This window comes from Schistocerca serialis, chromosome 4 (genome assembly GCF_023864345.2).
Source record: "Schistocerca serialis cubense isolate TAMUIC-IGC-003099 chromosome 4, iqSchSeri2.2, whole genome shotgun sequence".
Lineage (NCBI taxonomy): Eukaryota > Metazoa > Arthropoda > Insecta > Orthoptera > Acrididae > Schistocerca > Schistocerca serialis.
The window spans coordinates 612,110,446-612,137,860 of record NC_064641.1 but is presented as its reverse complement, the minus strand read 5'-3'; the positions used below and the strand labels follow the sequence as shown (position 1 = coordinate 612,137,860).

The 27,415-nt window shown below is 37.7% G+C and overlaps 1 protein-coding gene across 1 annotated transcript in view; it reads left to right on the top strand.

The window, feature by feature from the left end:
* The window catches only part of LOC126475424 (teneurin-a), a 353,360-nt gene that overhangs the window by 282,012 nt on the left and 43,933 nt on the right, over positions 1-27,415 (top strand). Inside the window, exons 21-27 of the mRNA XM_050103269.1 lie at positions 5,841-6,034; positions 6,113-6,373; positions 7,291-7,483; positions 8,972-9,133; positions 12,328-12,559; positions 14,793-15,052; positions 24,499-24,668. Of these exons, the coding sequence (XP_049959226.1) occupies positions 5,841-6,034; positions 6,113-6,373; positions 7,291-7,483; positions 8,972-9,133; positions 12,328-12,559; positions 14,793-15,052; positions 24,499-24,668 (1,472 nt within the window). The remainder of the gene's footprint in view (positions 1-5,840; positions 6,035-6,112; positions 6,374-7,290; positions 7,484-8,971; positions 9,134-12,327; positions 12,560-14,792; positions 15,053-24,498; positions 24,669-27,415) is intronic.

Below are 27,415 nucleotides of genomic sequence, written 5' to 3'. Positions count from 1 at the left end.
AACTGCAGTCTTTAGAATTACATTTGGTATTCAAACAGGCTCCAGGACATCATGTATCTTATCAAAATGCATAGGAGATGGTTGCATGATCCAAAACTCCACTCCCGACATCCAATGGTAACATCACTTTGTACATGACAACACCACAGACTCCATAACTAAATCATATGGGCAAGGAAGCATGCAGAATGGACGCCCCAGGACTGGTGTTGGGTGGTGTTCATGGATGAAATTTAGGTCTGTTTGTATCCTGGAAATCCTTGGTAACATTTGGAGACAACCCAGGAATACTGAATGACTCCAGCACTATGTCCACATATTCAACAAAGTCATGGTGGATTGTTGTTTCGGAGCGGCATTATATGTGGCCACCATACTCCACTCTTACTTGTTGAGGGCAGTCTCACTGCTTAGTGGTACAGAGATGAGATTCTGCAACCAGTAGTGAACCATATTGCCAACGTTTTGGTGACAGTACAACAAAAACCAGCCAAAGTTGCAAATTTTACTCTTTTTATTCACTTGATGACTAGTTTCAGGCCGGGACCCATTTTCAAATCATCATTACGTAGTCAAAAATCTTATTTCAACATGTGAAGTGGCCTTGCTGTTCCCTGTACATGAATCCAATCGAACTTGCATGGGATCAGTTGAAACAAGTTGTTTCTGGACGTCGACAGTGATCATGGGCTCTGTACGAATTATGAGCTATTACCATTGAAGAGTGCGAAAATTTGGACCAGGGCTGGCTTGATGTTCTCATTAATCATATGTCATGAAAGATTCAAGCCTGAATCAAAGCAATGGTACATTCCACCATATATTGACGTTATGCAGGAGTGCTGTGAAAAAATCCTATTGGAAACAGGTGTTTTTGTCATTACACAAATGTTTTCTTTTTTGATATGGTGATCTGGACACATTGGAAGTGAATACATAATGTGCCTCTGAGCCACCTTTTATTTTCTGTTCCATGAATTTTGAAATGAAAACTGGAGTTCACATATTACAATATTACTAAATGTCTAAGCTGTGCAGCTTTAGTCTTATGGAAATATTGGAGTTTGGAAATGAAAGGGTCTAAAAGTTTTCTTACTTTTGTATTTTCATTCACTAATGTTTATGGCATCATATTCTGGGACAGTTCATCATTGAGGAAAAAAGTACATGTTGCACAGAAGCAGATAGTAAGGATAATATGCGGTGTCCACTCATGAGCTCTTTAAACAGTTGGCGTACTGACAGTAGCCTCATATTACCTTTATGTCCTTATTAAGTTGATTGTTAACAATCACTCACAGTTTGAAAACATTCATAAATTTAATAATAGAAATGATTTATGCTATTTATCACTCAGCCGTAGTGTGACACTGAAAGCAGTGAGGCATTCATCCATGCAATTTTGGGAGGAGATGGTATGGACCAAAACAAGAAAAAAAAGGTTAGTAAACATGGGCTCTGAAACGCGTATTTTAAGAGCTGTGAGTGCTTGTTCAATAGAAGAGATGTCTCACACTATCAAAGAAGAACAAGTATGCATTTTCAAGCCCATGTTTACCGGACTTTTTTACTTATTTTTGCATAAGGAACCTTTTCTTAAAGTTTGTCGGTGGTTTTTTGGGACCCCTATATTTAATGTCAGTGGGCATTTTAAAAAAGAAGGCCCATAGTTATATAACGTAATCCTCCTATGATACACTCCTCTTTTGCACAAATTTGTACTTACTGTGCTTATGTGAAGGCTCAGCTTCTACCAAGTTTCATATAAGTACATATCATAGTTATGTTTGAATTGGTTTTCTTTTGTAAAAATTAGTATTTCATATATATACAAACAAGGAAGCGACAGTATTTTCGGTCTTTAAAAATGGGTCTACAGGAATGCATTTAGCTTTCATTATCATCTGATAATCTTTTTCTCTATTTTATTCTTTTAAAAAAATTGTGGAATCAGCCCAAAACTTTTTCTGTACATCTTTAATGAGTATTTATGACCATGATACATTGTCACCAATGATGAGCAGCTTGTATTTTGATTGAGAATCCCTACAGCAAATGTTAGTGTATTGAGTTTTTTATTTATATTGGTAAGGTGCGTCTCCTACTTCAGATCCTCCTGAATACATATGCTGAAAAAATTTGTGTGACTGACATCTGAGGCATTTTTTCTGTCATTGATGAAAACAGAGTTTGCAGGATGGAGGTGTTGTGTGGTGTTAAAGTTAACTGTCCCAGTTTTTTTCAGAATGTATGATGACCCTATTGGCCCTGAACTACTGTGTTAAGCTATGCATAACCGATGTTACAGTTTCCTGCAGATTTTCCCCACGATGTAATTTAATTAGAATTTTAGTGTCATCTATAAAGAATACTGTGAGTCCATCAAGTATTTTATCAGCCAAATCATTTACATACAGCAGAAATAAGATAGATTTCAGAAATGACCCTTGTGGGACTCCATACTTGACCTCCCCCATTACTGCATATACTAGAAATGTTTTGTCTTTTGCTGTCTTTGTATTTTATTTCTGTAATTTGTCGGTGGTTATTGAGGTATGATTGGATCCACTTTTCTGACTGGTAATTCCGTAATTACTTTCTTACATAAGAGAATATCGTAATCAGTAACATCAAAGGCTTTGCTAAGATCAAGAAATATTCCAGATACATGTTGCTTATGATCCACTGCTTTTAGTATTTCATTTAAAAAGGCAATTATTACTGACTGGGTTTACTTTCCACCCCTGAACCCATGTTGTGAGTCATTTATCATCTTTCTTTGTTTAAGAAGCCTGTTACCCTTCTAAGGAACAGTTTTTTTCCATAATTGTGCTCAAGCCTGGCAAAACTGAAACTAGCCCATAATTATAAATTTCAAATTTTGCACTCTTCTTATGCAGAGTCATTACTTTTGCAATTTTAAGGCTATTTGGAAATATGCCACCCTCAGATGACTAATTTACTATATTTGCTAGTGGTTCCATAAGAAATGTTGCACTATCTTTGATGACAGTATCTGATACTGTATCAGCATCCATAGAACAATTATTAGACAATAATGCATTTGCATGATTTTTTATGATCTGACTTTACTCTCTTACTTACTCTCTGGTTGTTTTTCATGATGTGTATTTATCAGCTGCTGTGCAATGATTGAGAAATAATGGTTGAATGCACTAGCCACTTGTCTGGGATCAGTTAGTTTATTGTTATTCGTAATCAGCTGTATGTTACTGTGATTAACTGACCGTCCACCCATTAATCTTCTTATAATTTGCCAGGTTTCTTCAGTTTTATACTTGGAATTTCTCATTATTTTGTCATTTTCTAGGTGTTTCTTTTTTTCTTTTCTTTTGAAATAACTTGTGTTAGTATTCATTTTTATATTTTGAAATATTTTATGTAAATTGAAGGAGGAGGGGAGAGAAAGCAAAAGAAAGACAAGGGATTATTGATATTTGCTGTATTAAGACTTGTGTGTGGCATCAGCAGCTATGAGTGAATATGTGTGCCAGACTGGGACTTGAGCCTGGGATCTCCTGCTTACTAGGCAGCTGCGTTAACCACTGTGCCATGCAGACACTGTGTTTATCGCAACTGTGCAGGCTATCTCGGCACAGTTCTTGGTTCACTCAAACTCCCACACCTATCTGCAGTCCCTGTCCATGTTTGCTACTTTGGGAGTCCCGCAGAGATCAGATGTAATTGTACACCTGCACTGAATGTGGTGAATCCATTGCCCATTGAAGCTTATCAGTTATATGAGTGTCTGGGGATGGTGATGTTACGTATGGTAATATCAAACCCAACATTAAGTATTCGCTCGTTTATAATGAGTTAACTTTATTTTGATCATGTCGGTACAAACACATCCGCTCGAATACAGAGTTCGGAACATACTAAGATCAACAGTTTTCAAAAAAGTTCATTCTCAAAGATGGGGCGGTCGACTCTTGCAGTCGATAACTGCCACAAGTGCATGGTATCTTTTCTTACAGACATGTCCGAAAGAACAGACACCACATATTCATTTCTTTCAAAATAGTTAGTAAAATCTGAACTAGTACTGTGCTTGGAGTACTCATACAATCTACTCTTATTTTGACATGATATTCTTATCCCTTTTGTGATCCACTTTTTTTGTTGTTGACAGAGTTAAGTGCTGTTGTTTTCTTGGGATAAGCTATTTTTAAAAAATGCTTTGATGTGGCCATACGCTTATGATATTCTTCATTGGCATCATTACAACTGAATACATCTTTCCAATTTTCACTCTTCAGGAGAAAGAAAAAATATTCCACATTTTTTTGTTGTGAAATTTCTTACAGTGCAACTTATTCCATGGAGTTTTGAGTTTCCTGCAACCTTCAATGTAAGAATTTGAGCATAACCTGTGTTTACTGCTTATATGATGGAAACAAGTACTTATCTTCCAACTATTTAAAATGGGTGATAGAAATCACCAACTGCAGGGTTTTAACTTTGTTTTCAGTTGGCCCAAAGTCAGTGAACTGGGAGAAAAATAAAATGTTTAAAACTTTATTACTGGACACTGGTAAAATATGAGATCATGAACCATCTATGCATATATGGAAATGTTTGAGATGTGAGAAAGTGTCTCTCATTGCAATTGCAACAATTGTATGATGAGGCAAAGAGCTAGGCACAGATTCAAGAAAGAGCAAACTGATTTGAAACTGAAAGTGAAATTTAACCAATAATCTGCCTACATCACTCCTGTTCACCATCATAACAGAATTTTATTAACTTGCCTTTTGAAAATCAAGGATCTGGACACAATGATATACTGCCTTATGTATCGCTGGACAAAGAGAAATGCCATATTTCTTGAGAAATGAGAAACATTTGTACTTTTCTAAACTATTGCTTATTGTATACATTCAGCAAAAATTGAACAAATGCAGTACAAAGCTGCACCGCTATTGACATAGTCTGTCTGATGCTCAATGTAGGTTGCTAGCGCTTAAAAAGTGCTAGAATTTTTGGATAAGTTTACTAACTTTTGTGCCTGTACAAATACTCATACACCATGTAGCGTAACACTCTTCGGCAGAATGGAGCTTCTTGCCTCCTATTGCTTGCCTGAGTAGTCCAAACAACCTTGCTGTGTGGGGCAATACATTGTCATGTCTGAGAATACTTAAAGGCAGCAATCCATGTTAATTTGGTTTGTTATTGTTCATTAGGCCTGAAACACTATTGAAGGTGTATTGCTCCAAAGAGACAAATTTTTCATCTCAAAACAGGGTCAGCACTTTGATTTGGATGATGTGAAATCGTGGCATTCCGTACTCGCTCTATTAATTTCTGGTTGGTAGTAGAGGACTTAGATTTTGTCTCTGACTATACCCTTTGTAACGAAGACATCAACTACTTGTTCAGTACACACAGAAGTGACTTACATTTCATCAGTGTGTCGCTGTTACAATCCAGGAGTCACCTGACAAGGCACCCATTTGGAAACACTTCGTGTAACTGGTGGGTCTGTATCAACCTGGGGTCTGGGTAACATGTTACTTCTTCCCAAGCCTATCCCTCTTTTTATCCCTTAGTAAGGAATAACAGTCATGAAAGATATAAATAGCTTTTTCTACTTGTAACTTGATAGTTCTGGAAATTAAGCTCATGAAGGTAAGAACTGGCCTACCATTCTGTCTCCTTGGATTTTTTTCACTTTCCTGAAATGAACACTCTTTTTGGTACAAAAAGTAAACATTGTTATTTATGTGTGCTGCCCCATTTCATATATTTGGGTAGATTTTGCAGGCTCCTGAGTTTGTTTCTTTTTAGCTAAAACTGGTGTTATTTTTCTCTTACAGATTGATACTGAAAATGAAGATGGTCTGAAGGCAACACAGACTGTTCTTGGTTCAGTTCTTGCCCTGGCATTCAGTCCAACCGGAGATTTATTCATTGCAGAGAGTGATTCAAAAAAAGTAAATGCAATACGTGTAGTTGATTCAGCTGGACGGATAATTGATTTTGCTGGAAAGCAACAAGAGAAGCCGTACAGGTAACACAAAACATTTTGTTTGTAAATGACCGCTAAGACGTGAAATATATCAGTTGTTTACTTGTATTTTGTTCACAGAGCACAAAACTGTGATTGCATAAATAATGGAAGTTCGTCAGTGATGGCTCCTCCAGGAATGTGCCCTTGTGGAATGCCTGAAGATGGCAATAGCGATCATGATGCAAAAGAGACAATGCTGTCTTCAAATGCACAGTTTACGTCCATATCAGCTCTGACTGTTTCTCCAGATGGTGTGCTTAATGTTGCTGATCAAGGCAGCTTGCATATATTAGCACTGGAACATTATCTCCCAGTTCACAATGAAAATGGAGAGTTCAGGTATGTTTTTTTACTTTGAATTTGTAACAAATGTACTGAAATTCTCCTACTGCTGTATTAGGAATATGTTAAGCCACAAGCAGTCCTTCTAAAGTTATGTCTTGAACTATCTTTATTAAAGAAAATGTAAAACAAGAGGAAAATTAACCACAAATGTGAGTTTATTGAAGTTTTGTAGTGGCATGATCAGTGCTGAATGAACAAAACCATCATGTGATTGGGCTGCTGGTGACTTCAGATAAGCCTCACGTTGGTGTTGTGCCAAATGTTGCTGTTGGGTGGCATAAATACAAAAAAAATTGCTAACAGCTTTACAAGAAAGGGAAAGATACGTCAACTGAAAATAGAGGGTACAGTGGCATTGTCACCAATGTTAAAATTCCTGTGATTATGGGTGCAGAAGGTGAGCCATTCAGAGTGGTTTAAAAGAGGTGAAGCTAAAAGACATATCACACACTAAAGAAATGTGTTTGAATTAGAAGACTGAAAATAAACTTATTCTGTGATTATATTACATACGGAGTCAAAAGGAAATTGATGTATTGTGTCTGTCGGAGCACTATATAAATACAAAAATCTTTTTGTTAAAATAGAAGTCTCTATAGTGGCCTCTTTTTGTAACAGAAATATGGAGAAATTATTTGTCATGTGTGTTGAACATAATATCAAGTTCACATGTATTGAAACTGAACGTTATAGGTGAGCTTTTCTGAATGGGATCTGACTGATATAATGTCATATAATTACATCTCACTGCTCTCATCCTCATTGATTCCACTCATTTCATTTAATTGCTTATAAGTTTTTACAGCTTATAAAGTTGCATTATCATTAATATTTTTATAATAATATAATGGCATGCTGAGTAATACTAATTTACCACAAGGGAATGTGTTATATGTTTCTTTTGTTTCCAGGATTCCATATCCACCAACTCAAGAAATCTATGTTTTCAATCGTTATGGTCAACATGTTGCAACAAAGGACCTGACATCTGGAAAGACTCGTTATTCATTTCTTTACAGCAAGAACACAAGTTTTGGTAAACTGTCAACTGTTACTGACAGCTCTGGGAACAAGATTCTTTTCCTCAGGGACTATAGCAACGTTGTAAGTATTGCAAAGTATGCTGTCTAACAATGTGAAACAGCTTCATTAAATGCCCTGCATAAAATATTAAATTTGTGCTCTCAGATAGAAATATTTTATATTCTGTAAGCACTAATTTTAATTGAAATTCTACATGTCTTAAAAGTAATGACCATGGTTTGAGTTCAGTATTAAACAATTAATTCTTTAATACATTTGTTTGTGTGGCCATCTTCTGCAGCAGCTGTTAACATCTGTTACTATAGGTTATCTGTCTTGAGCTGACTGCAATCTAATTAAAAAGAATTACACCAGACGTGTTTCGCTTTTATTTATAAAGCATCTTCCGTGGTTATTGGTGTTTCTTTATAGATTTTGCTTCTTCTCTCCTTGATAGCAGCAGTTGGTGTTGAAAGGCTTCATTTCACTTCTGCACTTAGCAGTTTTTGGCATTCTGCAGTATTTCCTGCTTTGCATTACTTAAAATTCACTTTGAAACAGTTTAATAAAGTGAATTGTAAATAGTGCAGTGCAGGAAATACTGCAGAATGTCAAAAACTGCCAAGTGTAGATGTGAAATGAAGTCTTTTGACACCAACCACAGCTAGCAAGGAGGGAAGGAGCAGAATACATAAAGAAACACCAGTAACTGCGGAAGATGCTTTATAAATAAAAGTGAAATATGTTTTGTGTAATTCTTTTTAATTAGATCACCGTCAGCTCAAGACGGATAACCTATAATAATAGAAATTAATTCTCTGTTTAAGTCATGTTCAAGCAGCTGCTTACAAGCTGCCAGAACTTTACCAATCATGGCAGGTTGATGGTGAGACCTCACATCATCTGAAATCCAATCTTTCACACTTGTCATACAATGAAGGCTTTCACGACCAGATGTTTCAGCTGCTGATAATTCTTCTGGGTTGTATGGTCGTGGCCCATGAAACTCTTCTATCCCAGACGTTTTGCCCAAAGCTACATTGGACATCTTCTGAGGTGATCCTGGTTGTGCTGAGTCTTGCCGACAAGACTTGTCGGCAAGACTCAGCACAACCAGGAGCACCTTCAAAGATGTCAAACATAACTTTGGATGAAACGTCAGGGATAGAAGAGTTCCATGGACCACAGCCATACAACCCGGAAGAATTCTTGGCAGCTTTCACACTTCAGACATTCTTCCATACCGAGTTTAAAAAAGGGAACAAAGAAAACTGTTTAATATTATGGAATTAGACTGAAAGCTGATAAAAGCTCTTTTGTTATGTTTAAATTAGGCATTAAGGTAACACCTCATTATACAGCTGAGGTAAGGCTTCAGTAGGCACAATAACATTTTTGAAAATGTTGTGAAGCTTACAGATGAATCCTTCTTCATAATTAAGAGAGTACACATACACCTGTATGACAAATAAAATGTAAATTTAATGTTTTCAGTGTTTTCAAACTTTTCTAAAATGTAAGGATAATGATAAGTTAAATAAATGTCATGGACTAACAAATTTGTTGCAGGTCAGTACCATTGAAAACACCCAGGATCACAAATCAGATCTTAAGATTTCTGGAGTAGGTTTCTTGGTGAAATTCCTAGAGAAAGGAAAAACGGAAATTGATCTTGAATATGACAGCACAACAGGCCTGCTTACAAGTCGGTCAGATTCTAGAGGTGGCGGTGTAAGTATCTTGTCAGGTGATAACTTAAACTAGACAGGTTATGTTGAAACTATGGTAGTATAAGAATACCCAATAGTGTTATACTGCATAAAGTAACCGAGCGAGGTGGCGCAGTGGTTAGCTCAGTGGACTCGCATTCGGGAGGATGACGGTTCAAACCCGTCTTGTGCCATCCTGATTTAGGTTTTCCGTGATTCCCTAAATCGTTTCATGCAAATGCCAGGATGGTTCCTTTGAAAGGGCATGGCCAATATCCTTCCCCAATCTGAGCTTGTGCTCCGTCTCTAATGACCTCATTTTTGATGGGACGTTAAACACAAATCTCCTCCTCCTCCTCCTCCTCTGCATAAAGTAAATTGTTGCTGCAATGTCTAATTCTGGGTTGGTATCTACAAGAAAAAAATTAAGCATTTATACCTTTGCCAGTAGGAGCTCAGAATGAAAGTAACATTATGGTAAATCACCACACTAAAGACAAACAGAAAAACTTTTACATGGATGGAGGTCATTTTGTGAATTGTGATTTATTAGTCTTGTAACATTATTAATGTAAATCATTTGATTCAGGTACTGGAGACATATCAAACATTTGTTGCAAAATTTCACTGCAAACAGAGAATTGATGCTTATAACAAAACCCTAATAATAATAATAATAATAATAATAATAATAATATAGCTTTATTATAGAAAACAATCTAAAATCAAATTACACTTAGCTCAAAATATCAGTTAATTCTCCATGCATTTGTGTACTAAGTAGTAACATTTCCCCCACAAACATCTTCTGCAGCCTTCTTTTTATGGATCTGGCTCCATATTAAGTATGTTTTGGCCTATAAATTTATTATAGATTGCCATCCTCATGTACTGTAGAAGCTGTGCATATAATTTCAGTTTGTGTGTGGGAAGAATTCTTTTTATTTCTCGTTCTGCAAGTACAGTTAAAATGATTCTCCTCAAACATTTTTTGTCTGCTGTGTAAGAAGATTATAATTTTATAAATTTATAGGGAGAGAACAGTTAGGATTTGTAATTTACAAACTAATGAACAACAAGTTTCTTTTTGCTGTACTGTGCACATGTATCTAACAATCATCTTCAAACAATGGAAAATCCAGGATGGAATGTAACAACATCCCTTAACTCACAAGTTTTGGTCTCTCAGACCGGGCAAAAATTTTCGAACTTGCTCTCCAAGGCCAGTTGTGGTGGAATGCTTCTATACTCCCTCTGCCCTCCTTAAATTGCCAAGCCTATGATGTTTTGCTGTAGGCCGCATTATTGTCTTCTGTGTTAATTGCTGTCACATGTTATTGATAGGTGTAGGAGTCTCCTAAACCGCACCTCGTGAGCTTCGTACCTGTTTTCTTCAGTATGGTACTGTATAGTTCAAAATGTGTTGGCACAAATGTGTTATTTTTAACTTTCCCGAGTTTGATGAAATTGTTAGTTGGTCTATGGAGGAAGGTGTCAGTGATATAGATCAAGAAATAAACTAAAAAAATGATGATTTTACATTACCCAGTGATCACAGTTCTGCTATCGAACAAGAGTATCATTCGGAGGAAGAACTTCAGCAAAGTTGTAATGGGGATCTATCTGTTTTGTTTTTTTTTTTTTTTTTTTTTTTCTTTTTTTTTTTTTTTTTTTTTCCAATAAAATACTTAAAGTGTCTGTTAAAATCGAATGTGTTCTGAGTGGTGATAAGAAAAATGTAGTTTCCAGCAATGAATGTCAATTTGACAGACACTCTTTGTACCTATCAGGTGGAATTTTTATGCACAAATTTAAACCCTGTAATTTAGTTTTATTAGGAAATATATTTGCTACAGAGATTGTATAATTTTTCAGAATGTAAAATTCAGTACTCTAACAGTCTATTTATGTGTACTATTCAAAAGAACCACACAAAATTATATACTTTTGTGTAATAAATAGTAAAATGCTGCAGGCTTTGTTTAGTCCAATAAAATAAACTAGAAGCATTTAAACAACACTTAAATCATTGTAAAAATAAATATTATATAGCATAATTTAAAAATTTCAGACGATTTTTGCCCTAAATCTCGGTTAAAACATAGGGGTCCCAGAGACCCCACCTTGTGGTATACGTTACAGAAAAGTCACCTCGTGAGTTAAGGGATATTATGTAAAGGAAAGTTGCATAGGGGTCCCAGAGACCCCACCTCGTGGTATATGTTACAGAAAAGTCACCTCGCGAGTTAAGGGATATTATGAAAAGGAAAGTTGCTACTCACCATATAGCAGAGATGCTGAGTCACTGTCTGTCTGTCATCTATTGTTGATGAAGGCGTTAATGGCCGAAAGCTTTATTTGCCTATCTGCAACTCAGCACCTCTGCTATTACGTGAGTAGCAACTTTCCTTTTCGTAATATTGTTGACAATTATCTTTCCCTAGAAACCCTTACCACATTTAATGCCAGATTCAAAAGAACTATTATATGATAGTTTCTCTGCATTTATGACAGTAGAACTTGCTATTATTTGCATCACAAACACCAAACCATTTAATATATTTCACAGGAAGTCAATACACATATTACAGCTTAAGTTCTTGCCCACATGTATTCCACATAATTAGACCATATCAGCATCTAGCACTTCCCCCATCTCCCAGTTTTTTTTTCCTTTCTGATTTCTAAACATTCTCATTTCTTCATAGCTTTTCCTGTCTTTTGCCAAATAAAGAAACTCAAGCATATGCATTCTATTTCCATGTGTACTGCTCGTTAGTCATCAGAAGCCTTGAATTTCTTTCTTTAACTCTAAGTTTGTCTTAGCTTCTCTTTATTGATAGTAATGTGAAATGGTTTTTAAATCTATCAGTTCTCACCATCAAGTCTTGATGTACATAGTACTTATTTCCTGCTTTTGTAAACTGTGTATTAGTCGTGTTCCGCAGCTACACCTGAACAGGAAAATGTCTACTCTTTAGCTTATCACATTAAGTTGTCATCTGTCCTGTGATAAATTCAACAATCTGCATAAAAATAACTGATCTGTGCATTTATTCAAGCTTTACATTAGCTATATATTAGTGCCTCTCATGTCTATCTATTTATTCAAATGCCACTATTAATCAGAGTTGTTGCTTTTGTATAGACAAGCAACATTTTATGTCTGTATGTTATTTCCTGTTGCTTATGGTTATTTATGAATATCCTTTACAGGGTGGTGAAACATATATGTATCACTATGAATCAAATGGTCGGCTTACTGATGTTATACTACCTACAGGAGAAACCGTTAATTTGGCATCTAGACTTACAGCAGAAGATGGATTAACTGTAGAGATCTCATCTCTAATGCAGTCTTTATCTGCTGGAGATTTAGTTCAGCCACAGCATTCTGTCACTTTGAGAATGGAAGACAGAGGAGCAAAACGGCTAACAGTACTTGAAGGTATCTTTCTTTGCATAGAAAAGCTTTAAGTTCTGTAAATATGTTACGTATGTGTATTACAGTAATATGTGCATATTACTTAGCGCTACATGATATTTGGGAATTTACACTTGTCTTGTTTTGGATTGCTAAGAGATAAAGACGCTGTGGTAAATAGCATAAATATTCATCTCTTCAGAATGAGATTTTCACTCTGCAGCGGAGTGTGCGCTGATATGAAACTTCCTGGCAGATTAAAACTGTGTGCCCGACCGAGACTCGAACTCAGGACCTTTGCCTTTCGCGGGCAAGTGCTCTACCATCTGAGCTACCAAAGCACGACTCACGCCTGGTACTCACAGCTTTACTTCTGTTCGCAGGAGAGCTTCTGTAAAGTTTGGAAGGTAGGAGACGAGATACTGGCAGAAGTAAAGCTGTGAGTACCGGGCATGAGTCGTGCTTTGGTAGCTCAGATGGTAGAGCACTTGCCCACGAAAGGCAAAGGTCCTGAGTTCGAGTCTCGGTCGGGCACACAGTTTTAATCTGCCAAGAAGTTTCATATTCATCTCTTATTTGTTTCTATGTTATTTTTATCATTTTTTCTTTCAAGGTAAATAGAATTCAAGAGGTAGGTTAAAGAGCTGTAATTGGTCAGCGACCTGTGATATCACTGGATGGGTAGCAGCACTGTGTATTTTGTTTCTCCATTGTGTTACTTCTTTGTGTTTTTCTTTGACATATTATAAAATCTTGGTCTTGTTGATCAGTAGGGAAAAAATGTAATGAAAGAAAAAACAAATTGCACAGTGCTATACATCTAGGCTCTCAAACTCCATTTATTATGATTATGAAATATAATGTACAACTGAAAGATAACTTTTCTCATGTCACCTCAAATAAATATATGCTTTTGGAGAAAGCGCTCAACATAAAAGTGAGTGTCGTGACAGTAGGCTCTATGTTCCATGTAACCTGCTTTCCACTAATCAGCAAATATTTGCACTGGCCTGTTGTCAAGGGGTCTAACAAAACAACTATCATCTTTTTACATCTACCTCCACGTTTTTTATTTATAATATTAAGATTTACTTTTAAAACAAGTTACATCAGTCTGACAGTTTTTGGATTTATTGTTACAGTTCATTGAGGTACTGTATTCCGATGTTTTTTACTAATATGACTGAGCATAGTGTTGATTTTGTACTGATTGCATGAACATGTGTTCCCACTCCCCAAGACGCTTACTATAAAACAGATAACACATTCTTTCATACAGGTCTGGCAGCACAATGAAACACACACTTTGTGTGAGAATCATAGATTCTTTGAAAATATGTTTATATATCCCAAATGATGTACTACGATCAATAAATACCTAAACACAGTAGTTCAAACAAGAGAGTTTCACAGTATATTTGCACTTGATAACAGGAAATGGGGTGCTACTTAGAAAAATATTTTGTTATAAATTTTATCCATTTTGCTAGTTGTTGAGTTCCATGGCTGGGTTTATATTAGTTTAAAGAAATAAAGCAACCAGCCAACTTTTTACATATTTTTATTTATCACAATACATTTTTGAGCTTTTGCCCACCTTCAACTGGCATAATGCATAGATAAGTCTTCAATTAGCACTTCATTAAAAACATTGACTTCTTCGCACATTGCACAAAAACAGCACAATATCCACCATGTTACTGACTGTGACAGCTTTCAGTGCAGTGCTACCACAAGCTTTGTACTGGAACCAAATTGGTTTCCAAAGGCAAAGACCTTAAACAGACAAGCACACAAATTAAAAGAGTTTGGCTTTTTCCAGTAAGTATGTATTATTATATTATTATTACTATTACTATGTTTTATTGTTTCATTATACTGCCAACAAAACAATCTTGCATTCTGCCAAAATGAATTGTGCCCCACTTTGTATATCTTGAGATAGGCACATTCATAGTTTTTTGTAGGATGATTAATGATGGCAATAGTTCTGTGCTGTATAATATATATGTATTCATAATTTTAATCATCCTGTGTCTAATGTTATTTAAATGCTCCCAGTAACCAAAATGTACTTTGCTACAGCTGAGAATACATAGTGCTACCAACAGTGTATTTGAAATAGAAATCTTGAGAGAACCCAAAGTCGTCAAAATGACAAGCACACAGATTAAAAGAGTTTGTTTTACTTTTTATTATTATTACTGCTATTATTGCCATGGACATCATTTTAATTACAGCCTCTTATTTGTTCCAGGAGTTTCAACCAGCGAAGCTGTAAGCTTCCGCAATGGATCGTTTATTGTTCGTTGGGCCTGGGGTGGTTGGATGGAGAGCTCTGCTCTTGCAAGACATCCACTCCTTGAATTATCTCTACCAACTGAGGCAGAAATGCTACCACTATGGAGTAGACAGACATTGTCACTTGGTGATGGTCTCACTAACAGCATGGCTTGGAGCTACAGCTTAGTTGGTGATGTCAGTGCTCCCCATCAGACGCTGTTGCAGGAGCTATGGGTAAGAAATATGGTTGATGTATTTAATTAGCTTTGTTTTACACACTTTTTTCAATGTTAGGCTTATGGACCATTTATTTTGCAATGAAGGAGTGAAGAGTGTTATAAAATAGCGTATGTAACTATGAACAAATGAATTACATCTCCAACCTTGGAAATTCTTTTGCAGTGCTTCACCCTGGATAAGCTCCATGATTAAATGGCCAAACAAAAACATCCAGTCACATTTTTGAAACTAAACCTTTATTTAATGTATACTCTTCATGTAACTATCTACTTACGAATTCCTCCTCCACACAATTACTGGTTGTATCCTCTTGAATTCCTTAAAGCTTATCATATTTGGCATTGACTATAGACATTATATATTTCACAATAGCAATTTCAGCATTTGGGACATTTTTAAGTGGTACTGCAGAAGGTTTTGCTTCAGCAAATGTCAGACTCTAAAATCTTCTGACATGTATTCATGTAATTTCTCAAAAATAAGCCTTTTCACAATGTTCACATCATTTATGTAAATCACTACCAATGAATGTTCTAACATACTGTTTACTTATGAACTAAGGCCAATGACAGTGACATGTCTATGTGTTGGAGGATTTTAAAGGTTGATGCACTGAAGCAAAGTCTTTTGCAGTACCATTGGAAAACGCCTCACATGCCAAACCTGCAGTTGTGAAATAATGATCTCTACAGTTAATGGCAAATATTATGTCCTTTAAAAAATTCTAACAGCTGTGAACCCTGACCATCAGTTGTTTTCTTGAATTGCTGTTTTTGTGCCACCCATGAATTTCCTTAACAATGTTTATGTAAGTGCAATAGCTTTCATATCAGATCTACTGTCTGGTGACAAAACACACCTCTTATTACAATCTTGATCATCATCATCAATTATTTGGTATCCACTGCTGGGTAAATATAAATTTCAGACTTTTCTCCACAATATATCCTTCAGCTAGACATGTTGATATTCCTTAGGTAAATGCAAGGGTGGTTCCTTTGACTAGGCCATGACCTGTTTCATTTCCCATCTTTGTCCAAAATTAGAATCTTTAATGAATGAAAATATGTAGTAAAATTACATAGTGTAGATGCACTTCATGCCTGTATGGTGTGGTGTGAACAAGTAGAAGAAGAAGAGGATGATGAAAAGAAGATGAAGAAGAAGACAAAGACACTGGAGATTTGTTTGTTTCTAGAAGTGGACTACAATTTTCTAGTGAACCACCAAAAGTTGGGCAGAGTCAATGTTGTAACATTTTGAACGTAACACCTGGCCCAGTGAATGATGGAAAAACAATCAAAACAATAACAGAGTCATTTTTATTATTTATCTCACTGGAAATCATGAGCATCATTGTAGAAGAAATGAACAGGGAAGCCAAACGAGTAATTTCTTTGTGGAATGCAGCTCATTCTTCGAACAAAACGACATGGAGAGATATAAATGCAGCTGAAGTGTACGCTGTATTAGCAACTCTAATAGGAGGTGGTCAAACTCGAGGACATCGCACAAGTGCTTCCGATGTGTGGGGAGGTAATGTTGGCTTTCGGCAACCATTCATTTCTGCCACCATGTCAAGAAACCAGTTTTTGTCTATACTGAAATTCTAGCGATTTGACAACAGAGACACAAGAGTACAAAGAATTGAAGAAACCAAGGACAAGCTACAAGCCAACAGGGTAGGGTTTGACAAATTTCAATCTAACTTGTGCAAGAACTTCTACCTTTATGTATATTTGACTATTGATGAATGATTAGCAACGTATCGAGGAAACTGCCCTTTTAGAGTTTATATGAAGAGCAAGCCTGGCTAGTATGGCATTAAAATTTGGGTTTGTGCTGATGTGAAGACATCTTACTTATTACGGGTCCAAATTTACACAGGAATGGTGAACCATTGGCTGCTGAACTACTAAAACAAAACATGACATTGGTTGGTACCTTGCGTTCCAATAAGAAAGATATTCCAAGTGAATTCTTGCCAAACAGAAAGAGAGAAGTTCACTCTTCAATGTTTGGTTTCACAAATAACTTGAACCTAGTTCCCTATGTTCCAAAGAAGGGAAAGGCAGTAATACTACTCTCTACTCAGCATAATGAGAGACAAGTGAGTGGTGAAGAAAGTGAACACAAACCCGAAATCATACTGCTGTAGATAATGGGAACATAATGACAAGAGAATACAGTTGTGTTAGAGGAACGAGGCAGTGGTCACTAAGAATCTTCATGGAAATGATAGATATTGCAGCACTGAACGCATATATTCTGTACACTCAAAGATTTCCTGAATGGCAGAAGAATAACTGAAACCGACATAATCTCTTCACGACTGAACTGGCATTTGGACTCAGCAAAGGCAACTGGGAAGAAAGAGCCAAAAATATCAACGGTCTTCATAAAGATGTACAAGATGCACTGAAAGCTTGTGATATTGCAATTCCTACAGCAGTGATCCAGACCCAGTGTTCCTAGTTACCAACGCCACAATGATGTCAAGATTGCAAGAGAAATGAAGATCAGAAAACAAGATTCTGTTGTGTAACGTGCAAGAAACCTGTTTGTAATATACACAGAGAAGAAACTGTTACTGTGATGTGCATGCAGTGCAAAAATGTACTTGACTGAAAAGTTGAAAAAAGTCTTGTGTTATTTTATTGCAGTGACTGTTGAGGTACATAGATTATTAATTTTCTGTTCGTTGAGTACTGAATTTAGTGAAAGAAAAAAAATTTTTTTTACCTTGTATCTGTGATCTGATTAAATACTTCTAATAACCTGATAAGCTTTTCTTCATTACTAAATAAACCTATTCAATGGAAATAATTAAATCTGAGAACAAATATTACAATAAAACACAAAACTCTTTTGGGGTAGTCCAAATACCCCCTTGGTAAAATAGAGGTGTGGAAAAGCTTCGTAATGGGAGGGTTAAGCAAGGTACCATTCAGTAGAGAACATTGCAAGTGCTGTTTGCCTTTCTTGGTCCGTAGTGTTCCATATGAAGGTTTTGACGCATTTCGGAAATATTTACACATTTCAGGAATGTTCTGCATCTGATGTCATTGTAATTGTAATTATCACTTGCGTGAGTTTCAGAGATTTGCTCTATGTGTCACAAAGTTATTATCCATTATGTAATCTGACAAGCTCCATATGTACTTGTGTACTCCTCGCTTCCATAAATAACAGAGAGTTCTGTTTGAAATTTCTTTGCCTCCAAAAAACTAAGACATTCAATAGCAGTTTTGAAAGAAGTTTCTGAAAACAGGAAGAGTAAGTGGAAAATTTCTTTGGGAGAAAGAGAGAGGCTGCAACTAAGTGTCAACTGAATTTGAATCTTTATTTCACCTCATAACTTACATCATAACATATTTCTTTTGCGTCCTGCAGTAGATTACTCATCATTCCTAGACCTTTAGTTCTCCTCCTTTTATGATACTTACCTAAATCTGTTGAGTTTTCAATCACACCTTCCCTAATATTTGTAATTTTATGCTTGAAACCTGTCAGCTGATTTTGTGCATAATGTGGGTGAGTATCCCTCTTCTATAGCTGTATATATAAATATCAACATGAATCATAATTTTATTAAAAATAAAAAGCAAAAACATGAACCATTCATCCTTCAAAATCATTACTAAACTGCAGGCTTGTCATATGATATTTTTATGACACATTTTTTTCCCCATTGGCTATATTATTCATGCACTTCATAATGTCATCCCTATATTCAAAAACAGTATTGATAATCTTTGACTGTTAATTGCAACAAGTAAGCACTGAACATGGCAGCTCTTTTCGTACTACTTTGTCAAGAATTGATGTTCTTTGTGGAAATGCTGAAAAGGAGCTGCAAAGTCCCAGAAGTTTGGTGAAAAATATTTATATGTTTTTATTAATGAAAGTGGCTTTAAGCATAATTAGATTCAACTGGTGGGCATAATAATGAATGTATGAAGCAACATCATAAAACTTTTCCGTAACAAGAACCTGCACCCTGGGAGCGAACCACTCATGATTGCTGCACCATCAGATGTTTGTGTATTAGTTTGTGTAGACAGTTCTTCTAATTGTGATTTGTCTGTTCCCTGATGTATGTTGCCAAAGACTGAGCATGATGCTTTTCTGTTGCTATGGCTTCTGTAAATCTTTCAACTGGTCTTCCATTAATGATGTACCTATTCACTAAAACCATCTGGAAAACACAGGCTGCATCACTGGTTTTGTCAGCATCACTGGTTTTGTCAGCCATTACAGCCAAAAACTCTGCTCCTTTAATTTACTTCCTACTTTCCTCTTTGCTAACTTGAAGTGTGCATTGGGAGAATTCATTCTGGACAATTTTAGAGGTGCCTATGAAAGCTGTTGCTTTTTATAAATGTGATTTTTAATACTGAGTGTAATTAATGTATGAAAAATGCCAGGAATTGGAGGACATTTCAGTCTCATCATGTCAGCGGAGGACAAGTTCCAATGCATTACAGAAATGAGTACAGTTAATAATTAGATTTAGTATGTACCTATTATTGGTATCCTTTTGGTGGTGTAATGCCACATATTTCTGTACCTGCATTCTAATTGGGTAGCTATATTTATGTTGACTAAACTTTTCAGATTTGAAACATTATTCATGTGGCCCAAAGAAAGCTCGTGTTTCCTAATTTGGTCATGGGGATGTTGACTGTCGACAAAAGCTGTCCTCCAAATAATAAAGAAGGGAAATAAAATACAGTGTTTTCCAAATCACAGCCACACAGACATTCATGCTTGCTGTTCACTGCAGAGCTAAATTTTCTACTGAATTGATGTTAAAGTAGGAGTCGACCTACCTAGCCTCTTGATTTCTAATTTTTCTCCAAACTTACATAAATTCATGGGATCAGAGAACAGGGAAATTACCTGATTCATTATTACACGTAGTCATTTGCTGCCTCAGAATTCTCTATAGCACATGCTAAAATAACAAACACAATGAACACGTAATACACTCCTGGAAATGGAAAAAAGAACACATTGACACCGGTGTGTCAGACCCACCATACTTGCTCCGGACACTGCGAGAGGGCTGTACAAGCAATGATCACACGCACGGCACAGCAGACACACCAGGAACCGCGGTGTTGGCCGTCGAATGGCGCTAGCTGCGCAACATTTGTGCACCGCCGCCGTCAGTGTCAGCCACTTTGCCGTGGCATACGGAGCTCCATCGCAGTCTTTAACACTGGTAGCATGCCGCGACAGCGTGGACGTGAACCGTATGTGCAGTTGACGGACTTTGAGCGAGGGCGTATAGTGGGCATGCGGGAGGCCGGGTGGACGTACCACCGAATTGCTCAACACGTGGGGCGTGAGGTCTCCACAGTACGTCGATGTTGTCGCCAGTGGTCGGCGGAAGGTGCACGTGCCCGTCGACCTGGGACCGGACCGCAGCGACGCACGGATGCACGCCAAGACCGTAGGATCCTACGCAGTGCCGTAGGGGACCGCACCGCCACTTCCCAGCAAATTAGGGACACTGTTGCTCCTGGGGTATCGGCGAGGACCATTCGCAACCGTCTCCATGAAGCTGGGCTACGGTCCCGCACACCGTTAGGCCGTCTTCCGCTCACGCCCCAACATCGTGCAGCCCGCCTCCAGTGGTGTCGCGACAGGCGTGAATGGAGGGACGAATGGAGACGTGTCGTCTTCAGCGATGAGAGTCGCTTCTGCCTTGGTGCCAATGATGGTCGTATGCGTGTTTGGCGCCGTGCAGGTGAGCGCCACAATCAGGACTGCATACGACCGAGGCACACAGGGCCAACACCCGGCATCATGGTGTGGGGAGCGATCTCCTACACTGGCCGTACACCACTGGTGATTGTCGAGGGGACACTGAATAGTGCACGGTACATCCAAACCGTCATCGAACCCATCGTTCTACCATTCCCAGACCGGCAAGGGAACTTGCTGTTCCAACAGGACAATGCACGTCCGCATGTATCCCGTGCCACCCAACGTGCTCTAGAAGGTGTAAGTCAACTACCCTGGCCAGCAAGATCTCCGGATCTGTCCCCCATTGAGCATGTTTGGGACTGGATGAAGCGTCGTCTCACGCGGTCTGCACGTCCAGCATGAACGCTGGTCCAACTGAGGTGCCAGGTGGAAATGGCATGGCAAGCCATTCCACAGGACTACATCCAGCATCTCTACGATCGTCTCCATGTGAGAATAGCAGCCTGCATTGCTGCGAAAGGTGGATATACACTGTACTAGTGCCGACATTGTGCATGCTCTGTTGCCTGTGTCTATGTGCCTGTGGTTCTGTCAGTGTGATCATGTGATGTATCTGACCCCAGGAATGTGTCAATAAAGTTTCCCCTTCCTGGGACAATGAATTCACGGTGTTCTTATTTCAATTTCCAGGAGTGTAGTTACTTCACTAAACGTGAACTGGCTAGGGTACTAGCTATGTTATACTGTTTTGGCTCTTTATTTGTTTGTTGTGGTAAAGGGATGCTTTATTTCATATCTCCTAATTAGTAATTTGTTTGGAGAGGTTTAAAGGGAACAGCTCCAGCATTCACCTTATGACCAAGGACGACCTACAAAAACCTCAGTCAGAGCTGCTGGTGTTGCCATTGTCAGTTGCTATTGATTGAACAAAGAATGTTGCTGTCACACATTGTAGGCATAAACAGATTCATCAGTCATACCATGGTAGGAGCCACCAGTGTCTTGATGTGATTTTGTAGCTTGCCTTTGCAGGTCCAGTCATTGCAGTGTGATGAGGAAGTGTTGTCTCGTCTATGTGTCGAGGAAAAAGCTGCTCACCTTGCTCCCGGTCTTGCCCCCTCCTGCCCCCCCCTCCTCCCCTCCCTCCGTTCCCAAGTGGCTATGTGGGGAACCCATGTCTGTGTTTGAAAGGGCACCACAACCCAAGTTGCTTACAACTTGTTTTCATGTGGCTTAGCTGCATTCAGTGCATAGAGCCTGGGCATTTCAAAAGAAATAAGTGGTGCGCTACTTCTTCACTTGCATGGAAAGCTCAAAAAGTAAACACAGCTTAACAAAATTATTGCTGGGAGTAGTGCAAATCTGCAAACCTATACAGGAGCTATCCCTTTTGTTAAATATATATTGTTCACTAACAGTTATTGAGCAAATCTTGATTGTAAACAATAACTACTGAATGTGTGAGTGCTTCACAATTGCTAAATATGTATGGGAATTGGATGTATGTCCTAATCTCCATCTCCTGTGTCTATCCATCTCCTCTTTCCCACGTCCTTCCTGCCTCTCCTCTCCATCCATCTCCTCCCCCCCCCCCCCACTGTCCATCCATCACCTCCTCCCCTCTTCTCCATCTCCTCGTCCCCCCTCCATCTGTCCCTCTCCTTCTTTCCCCTCTCTCTGTCCAAATGTCCATTTCCTCCCACCTTTTTATCCACCTCCTCTTCCCCTCTGCCCCCCCCTCTCTCTCTCTCTGACCCTGAAACTTGTTTATTGTTATTGCCAATGAAAACTTGCTTAGAATGAATGAGTAACTCATTTGGGATCACTGGTATATAGGGTATGAGAGAGACCTCTTCAGGTGCTGGATCTGTGAGGATAGTAGCTTCAGTGACAGTTTTGGACGATTTATATTCTGTAGCAGTATTCTAAACATACACTGATAAGTTGTAAATACAACTTTTCCATTTTCTGCTGGGAAGAAAACAGAACAGCACATTGTTGTGTAAGCAATTTTTATTTTCATAGTTAACTCAGACTACAAGAAAGAAAATGAAATCACAAATTTTTGTAGCACAGATTTATTTAGTTATTAATTAATAGGGCTAACTTTGCCAGTGTACACGTGGTCTAATGTAGTGCTCTGGGCAACTGTTGTGCTGAAACCAAATATGTTGTTGAACATCCAGGGCAACATCCTGCAGTCGTACCCTAGTCCCTGTTCCAAAAATATTTGATAATGGCATCTGTTCAATGTGCTGTCAATAAAATATGGACCAATGAGTTTGTTCCCCATGATCCACAACATATGTTAATTAATCCAGAACATCTTGGCAGAGAACATGGGTGCCTTTTGCATTTGTTGGTTTGCTCATTCACAAAACACTACCTAGTAATGGAAATCGTAGCCATGAAGTTCAACACATTTACTTCATTTTCTTTCGCCGGTGTGTACACTGCCTTCAGACATTAAGGAGTTTGTAAAAGAACGAATGAGAGAGAGCTTTTTCTGCAAAACACTAGGCATACAAGCAAGAGCAGCCTCAACATTTCTCCTACATTCTCTGTAAATCAGGATAATTTCTGTTTTTTCTTCTGTGGTTGCAACATTCATCATCCACTTGTTCTCCAAATGATAGGTACGTGTGCAGGCAATAAACAGTGCAAAAGTATTATAATGTTTGTAGCTGCTATCTGTTCTAAGTCAGCATGATACATGAGCTTCCAGTCTCAGTGTACTGCCTGTTATGATATGTCATAGTTCGTTACACGGCCACAGTGGCATGTTGAGTAGACCCCTGTTCAAAACATCAGAGGAATGCAACACTGCAAATGGGATTTCCAATCAGAATTTACGAAATATCGGCCTGTCATGTCTCATAGCATGGAGGTGGGGTCCCACGTGCCATTGGACATTCGAGGGCCACTGAATAGCATATCACAGATTACCATTGTGTACCCATTTCTGTTCCCCCAATTATAGCACCATCTGTGGTGAAACAAAGAAAATGCTGCAGATAAAATCCATGTGGATTTTGCTGTAGTCATAATCTGCATTAAAAAACAGGGGTTCCCATTGAAGATTTCGAAGTTGCCTCCTGCCACTCACGCAAGGGATAGGGTGGTGGGCCGAGTGTGGTATCTTTGGATGTCCCCCTCAGAGACAAACAGATTGGAATTAAAACATTTTTGATTCGACGTATACTTTTTGAAATATTTCAATGTCTTCAGTTAAAATGAACACCCTCTATATGTACATTAAATATATATAGTGTATGTCCATCTGAATGTTTATTAAAGTGTTGTATAAAAATTTGAGGTAAAGTGGTCAAGAATTTTTGAAGCAATGTTAAGCAACATCTTGTCTTTAATAGTTATTCTATGTCTATATCATGTTACTTTACAATTTTATTTATATCATTTATATATATATATATATATATATATATATATATATATATATATATATATATATATATATGTGTGTGTGTGTGTGTGTGTGTGTGTGTGTGTGTGTGTGTGTGTGTGTGTGTGTAAAGATAGGTGTCCCTTACTGTATTAGTAATGCTTTGCAATTTTTCTTAGACTGTAGTGCACATAAAATTATTTATGCTGAGTAGTAATTTTCTGTCAAAAATGTTTTGAGAGATTTTTTGAAAATCTCATAATATAGATATTATGTTTGAATAACAAAAAAGACAGTTCACATATAACATTATTGATTATAGGTGAACAGTTCAAGAGTTCTTGGTATTGAATTTAACCAAGTAACTGGACAGGAGACATTTTATGACCGTGAAAGACAACCTCTCCTTACAATATCATTTGATCAGGCTGGCTTGCCTCAGTCATGGGTTCCAGCAACTGGAGGACAACCCGTCAATGTCTCTTATGACAGGTAAGAACAACATTTTAATATTTTTTTATACTTAAGCACATTTTTGCAGTATTCTCAACACTGCCAATATGTTCACTATTGTGATTTGCTTACAATGGATTGTGTCATATCACCAAATTATTATGCATTTTACATAATCGCAGCAACTGTGTTCAGCAAGAGGGTTATAACTTCACATACATTCAAGTTTATGATAGCCAAATTTTAAACCTTGCTCTCAGTTAAGAAGTCAGAATATCTAATGTAAACTATTTAACATCTGTGAAAGCTTATGAGGAACTTTGAATGTAAACATATTGTCAGACTTCCAGGAATGACAAATACTGACGAGTTTTACAACTCTCATTATAGAGTGGAAAAAGGCTTATCACATTACTAGAATTAAAAGTTGTGGGAGGTAGCATAGAACACATCCTGCACAGGGAAAAAGCTAGGGTTGACGGTAAGATTGGTTTAAGAATGAAAGGTAGCTCATATTTTATGAAATATAGGTCCTGTGAAGTGTGATAACATTACTACTTATAACTTCCCATCCACTGATAAACCCATTATGCTAATATAAGTTCTTAAACTATAAATTTGTGCAATCGATAGGCACACAAACAAAAGGTACAGCACTTCCTTTTTCTAGCTGTAGAAAAAACAACATCCACATGCACACACACACACACACACAATCACATGTATACGCCTGTCTCCCTAAAATGTGGTAAGTCAACTGGGTAGTCACCTAAGCACAATCTAGTGAGACAGGCATGTATGTGCACATGGGTGAGTGTGTATGCGTATGTGTGCATGTTTTTCCTATAGCTAGAAAAAGAGAGTTCATTCTGAAAGATAGACAAGCTACTTTTTGTTTCTGTGCCTCTCAATGACACAGCTGTTCTGCCTTTGTCGGTGAGTCATCTCCTTTATTCCTAAATAATTCATAACCCTCAACAATAAATTTAAAACTCTCAATGCAAATTGATGCACATAAATGTATTCGTAAAGTAAATGAATAAACACAAACTGATAATGTTTATCGAATTTATCTGAAATTATGTGATAAGAAATAATACTGCTTATTTTGATTTTGATTACTGCTTCAGGTCTCATATTTAAACAAGGATTCATTTTTAAAAAAGCACTGAAAGATACTCTCTTTTTATTCAAATTATAACACGTATTGACATCATCATTCTTTTTCATCCCCTCACATACATATTCTGTTGATCCCATCATACAGCAGAAACTATACCTATGTAGAACAAGTCATATTACTCAGTAACAGGTAGATACAAGTGCTGCAGGCTATTTCTGCTAATTTGCTCATAGTGAAAATTATGGGAATTATCTATAGATTAATTATTGCTATTTTGAAAAACAAAGCAAGAAGGTAGCTACTTTGAAAGGATCCAGTGTCACTGCTTTTCCACTATTTATCTGCTTCTTTAAGCTACTAGTTCATACTAAGGCTTTATGTAACTCTACTGATTTCAGAGATAACTATGGCTCTGTATGTAGTGAAAAATTTAAAAACATGTTTAATATAAACAATAGTGTGAACCAGAATTTACATTTCCAGTTATAGATTTTCTGATAAATTATTAGAGGAGTGGCTAATAAGGTACTCTTTTACTTCCTGTTTGAATTTCGGGTATTTCCAGCTTTGTTTTCTGCTAGACTTTTGCACTAAAATATAAAACTTTATTTTGAACCCTAGACAGGGGCCGGCCGAAGTGGCCGTGCGGTTAAAGGCGCTGCAGTCTGGAACCGCAAGACCGCTACGGTCGCAGGTTCGAATCCTGCCTCGGGCATGGATGTTTATGATGTCCTTAGGTTAGTTAGGTTTAACAAGTTCTAGGGGACTAATGACCTCAGCAGTTGAGTCCCATAGTGCTCAGAGCCATTTTGAACCTAGACAGGGACGCATAATCGCATGGAAATTATTTTTAGGTATAGTATTGCATTTGTGAATTATGCTGTTCACTCTTCTCATTAACCAAAAATACCATTAGGGCATGCAATGAGGTGTCAACACTCGTGGGATAGTGATGTGCACATATACAGATGGCAGTAGTATCATATACACAAGGAATAAAAGGGCAGTGCATTGACGGATCTGTCATTTGTTCTTGAGTGATTATGGCCACATTACATGAATTAACAGACTTCGAACATGGAGCTACACACATGGGACATTCCATTTTGGAAATCATAAGGGAATTCAATATTCTGTGCTGGGAATGCCAAACTTCAAGCATTACCTCTCACCGCAAACAACGCAGTGGCCAATGGCCTTCAGTTAAAGACCAAGAGCAGCAGTGTTTGTGTGGAGTTCTCAGTGCTAACAGACAAGCAACACTGCATGAAATAACTGCAGAAATCAGTGTGCGACATACAACAAACATTTGTTTTACGACAGTGTGGCGAGATTTGGCGTTAATGGGCTGTGGCAGCAGATGACTGACACAAGTGCGCATGCTAACAACATGACTTTGCCTATAACACCTCTCCTGAGCTCATAACCATATTGGTTGGACCATAGATGACTGGAAGACTGTGGCCTGATGAGATGAGTCCTGATTTTGTTTGGTAAGATCTGATGATAGGGTTTTGAGTGTGGCGCAGACCCCAAAAAGCTATGAACCCAACTTGTCAGCAAGACACTATGAAAGCTAGTGGTGGCTCCGTAATGGTGTGGGCTGTGTTTACATGGAATGGACTGGGTACTCTGGTCCAACTGAACCATTCATTGACTTGAA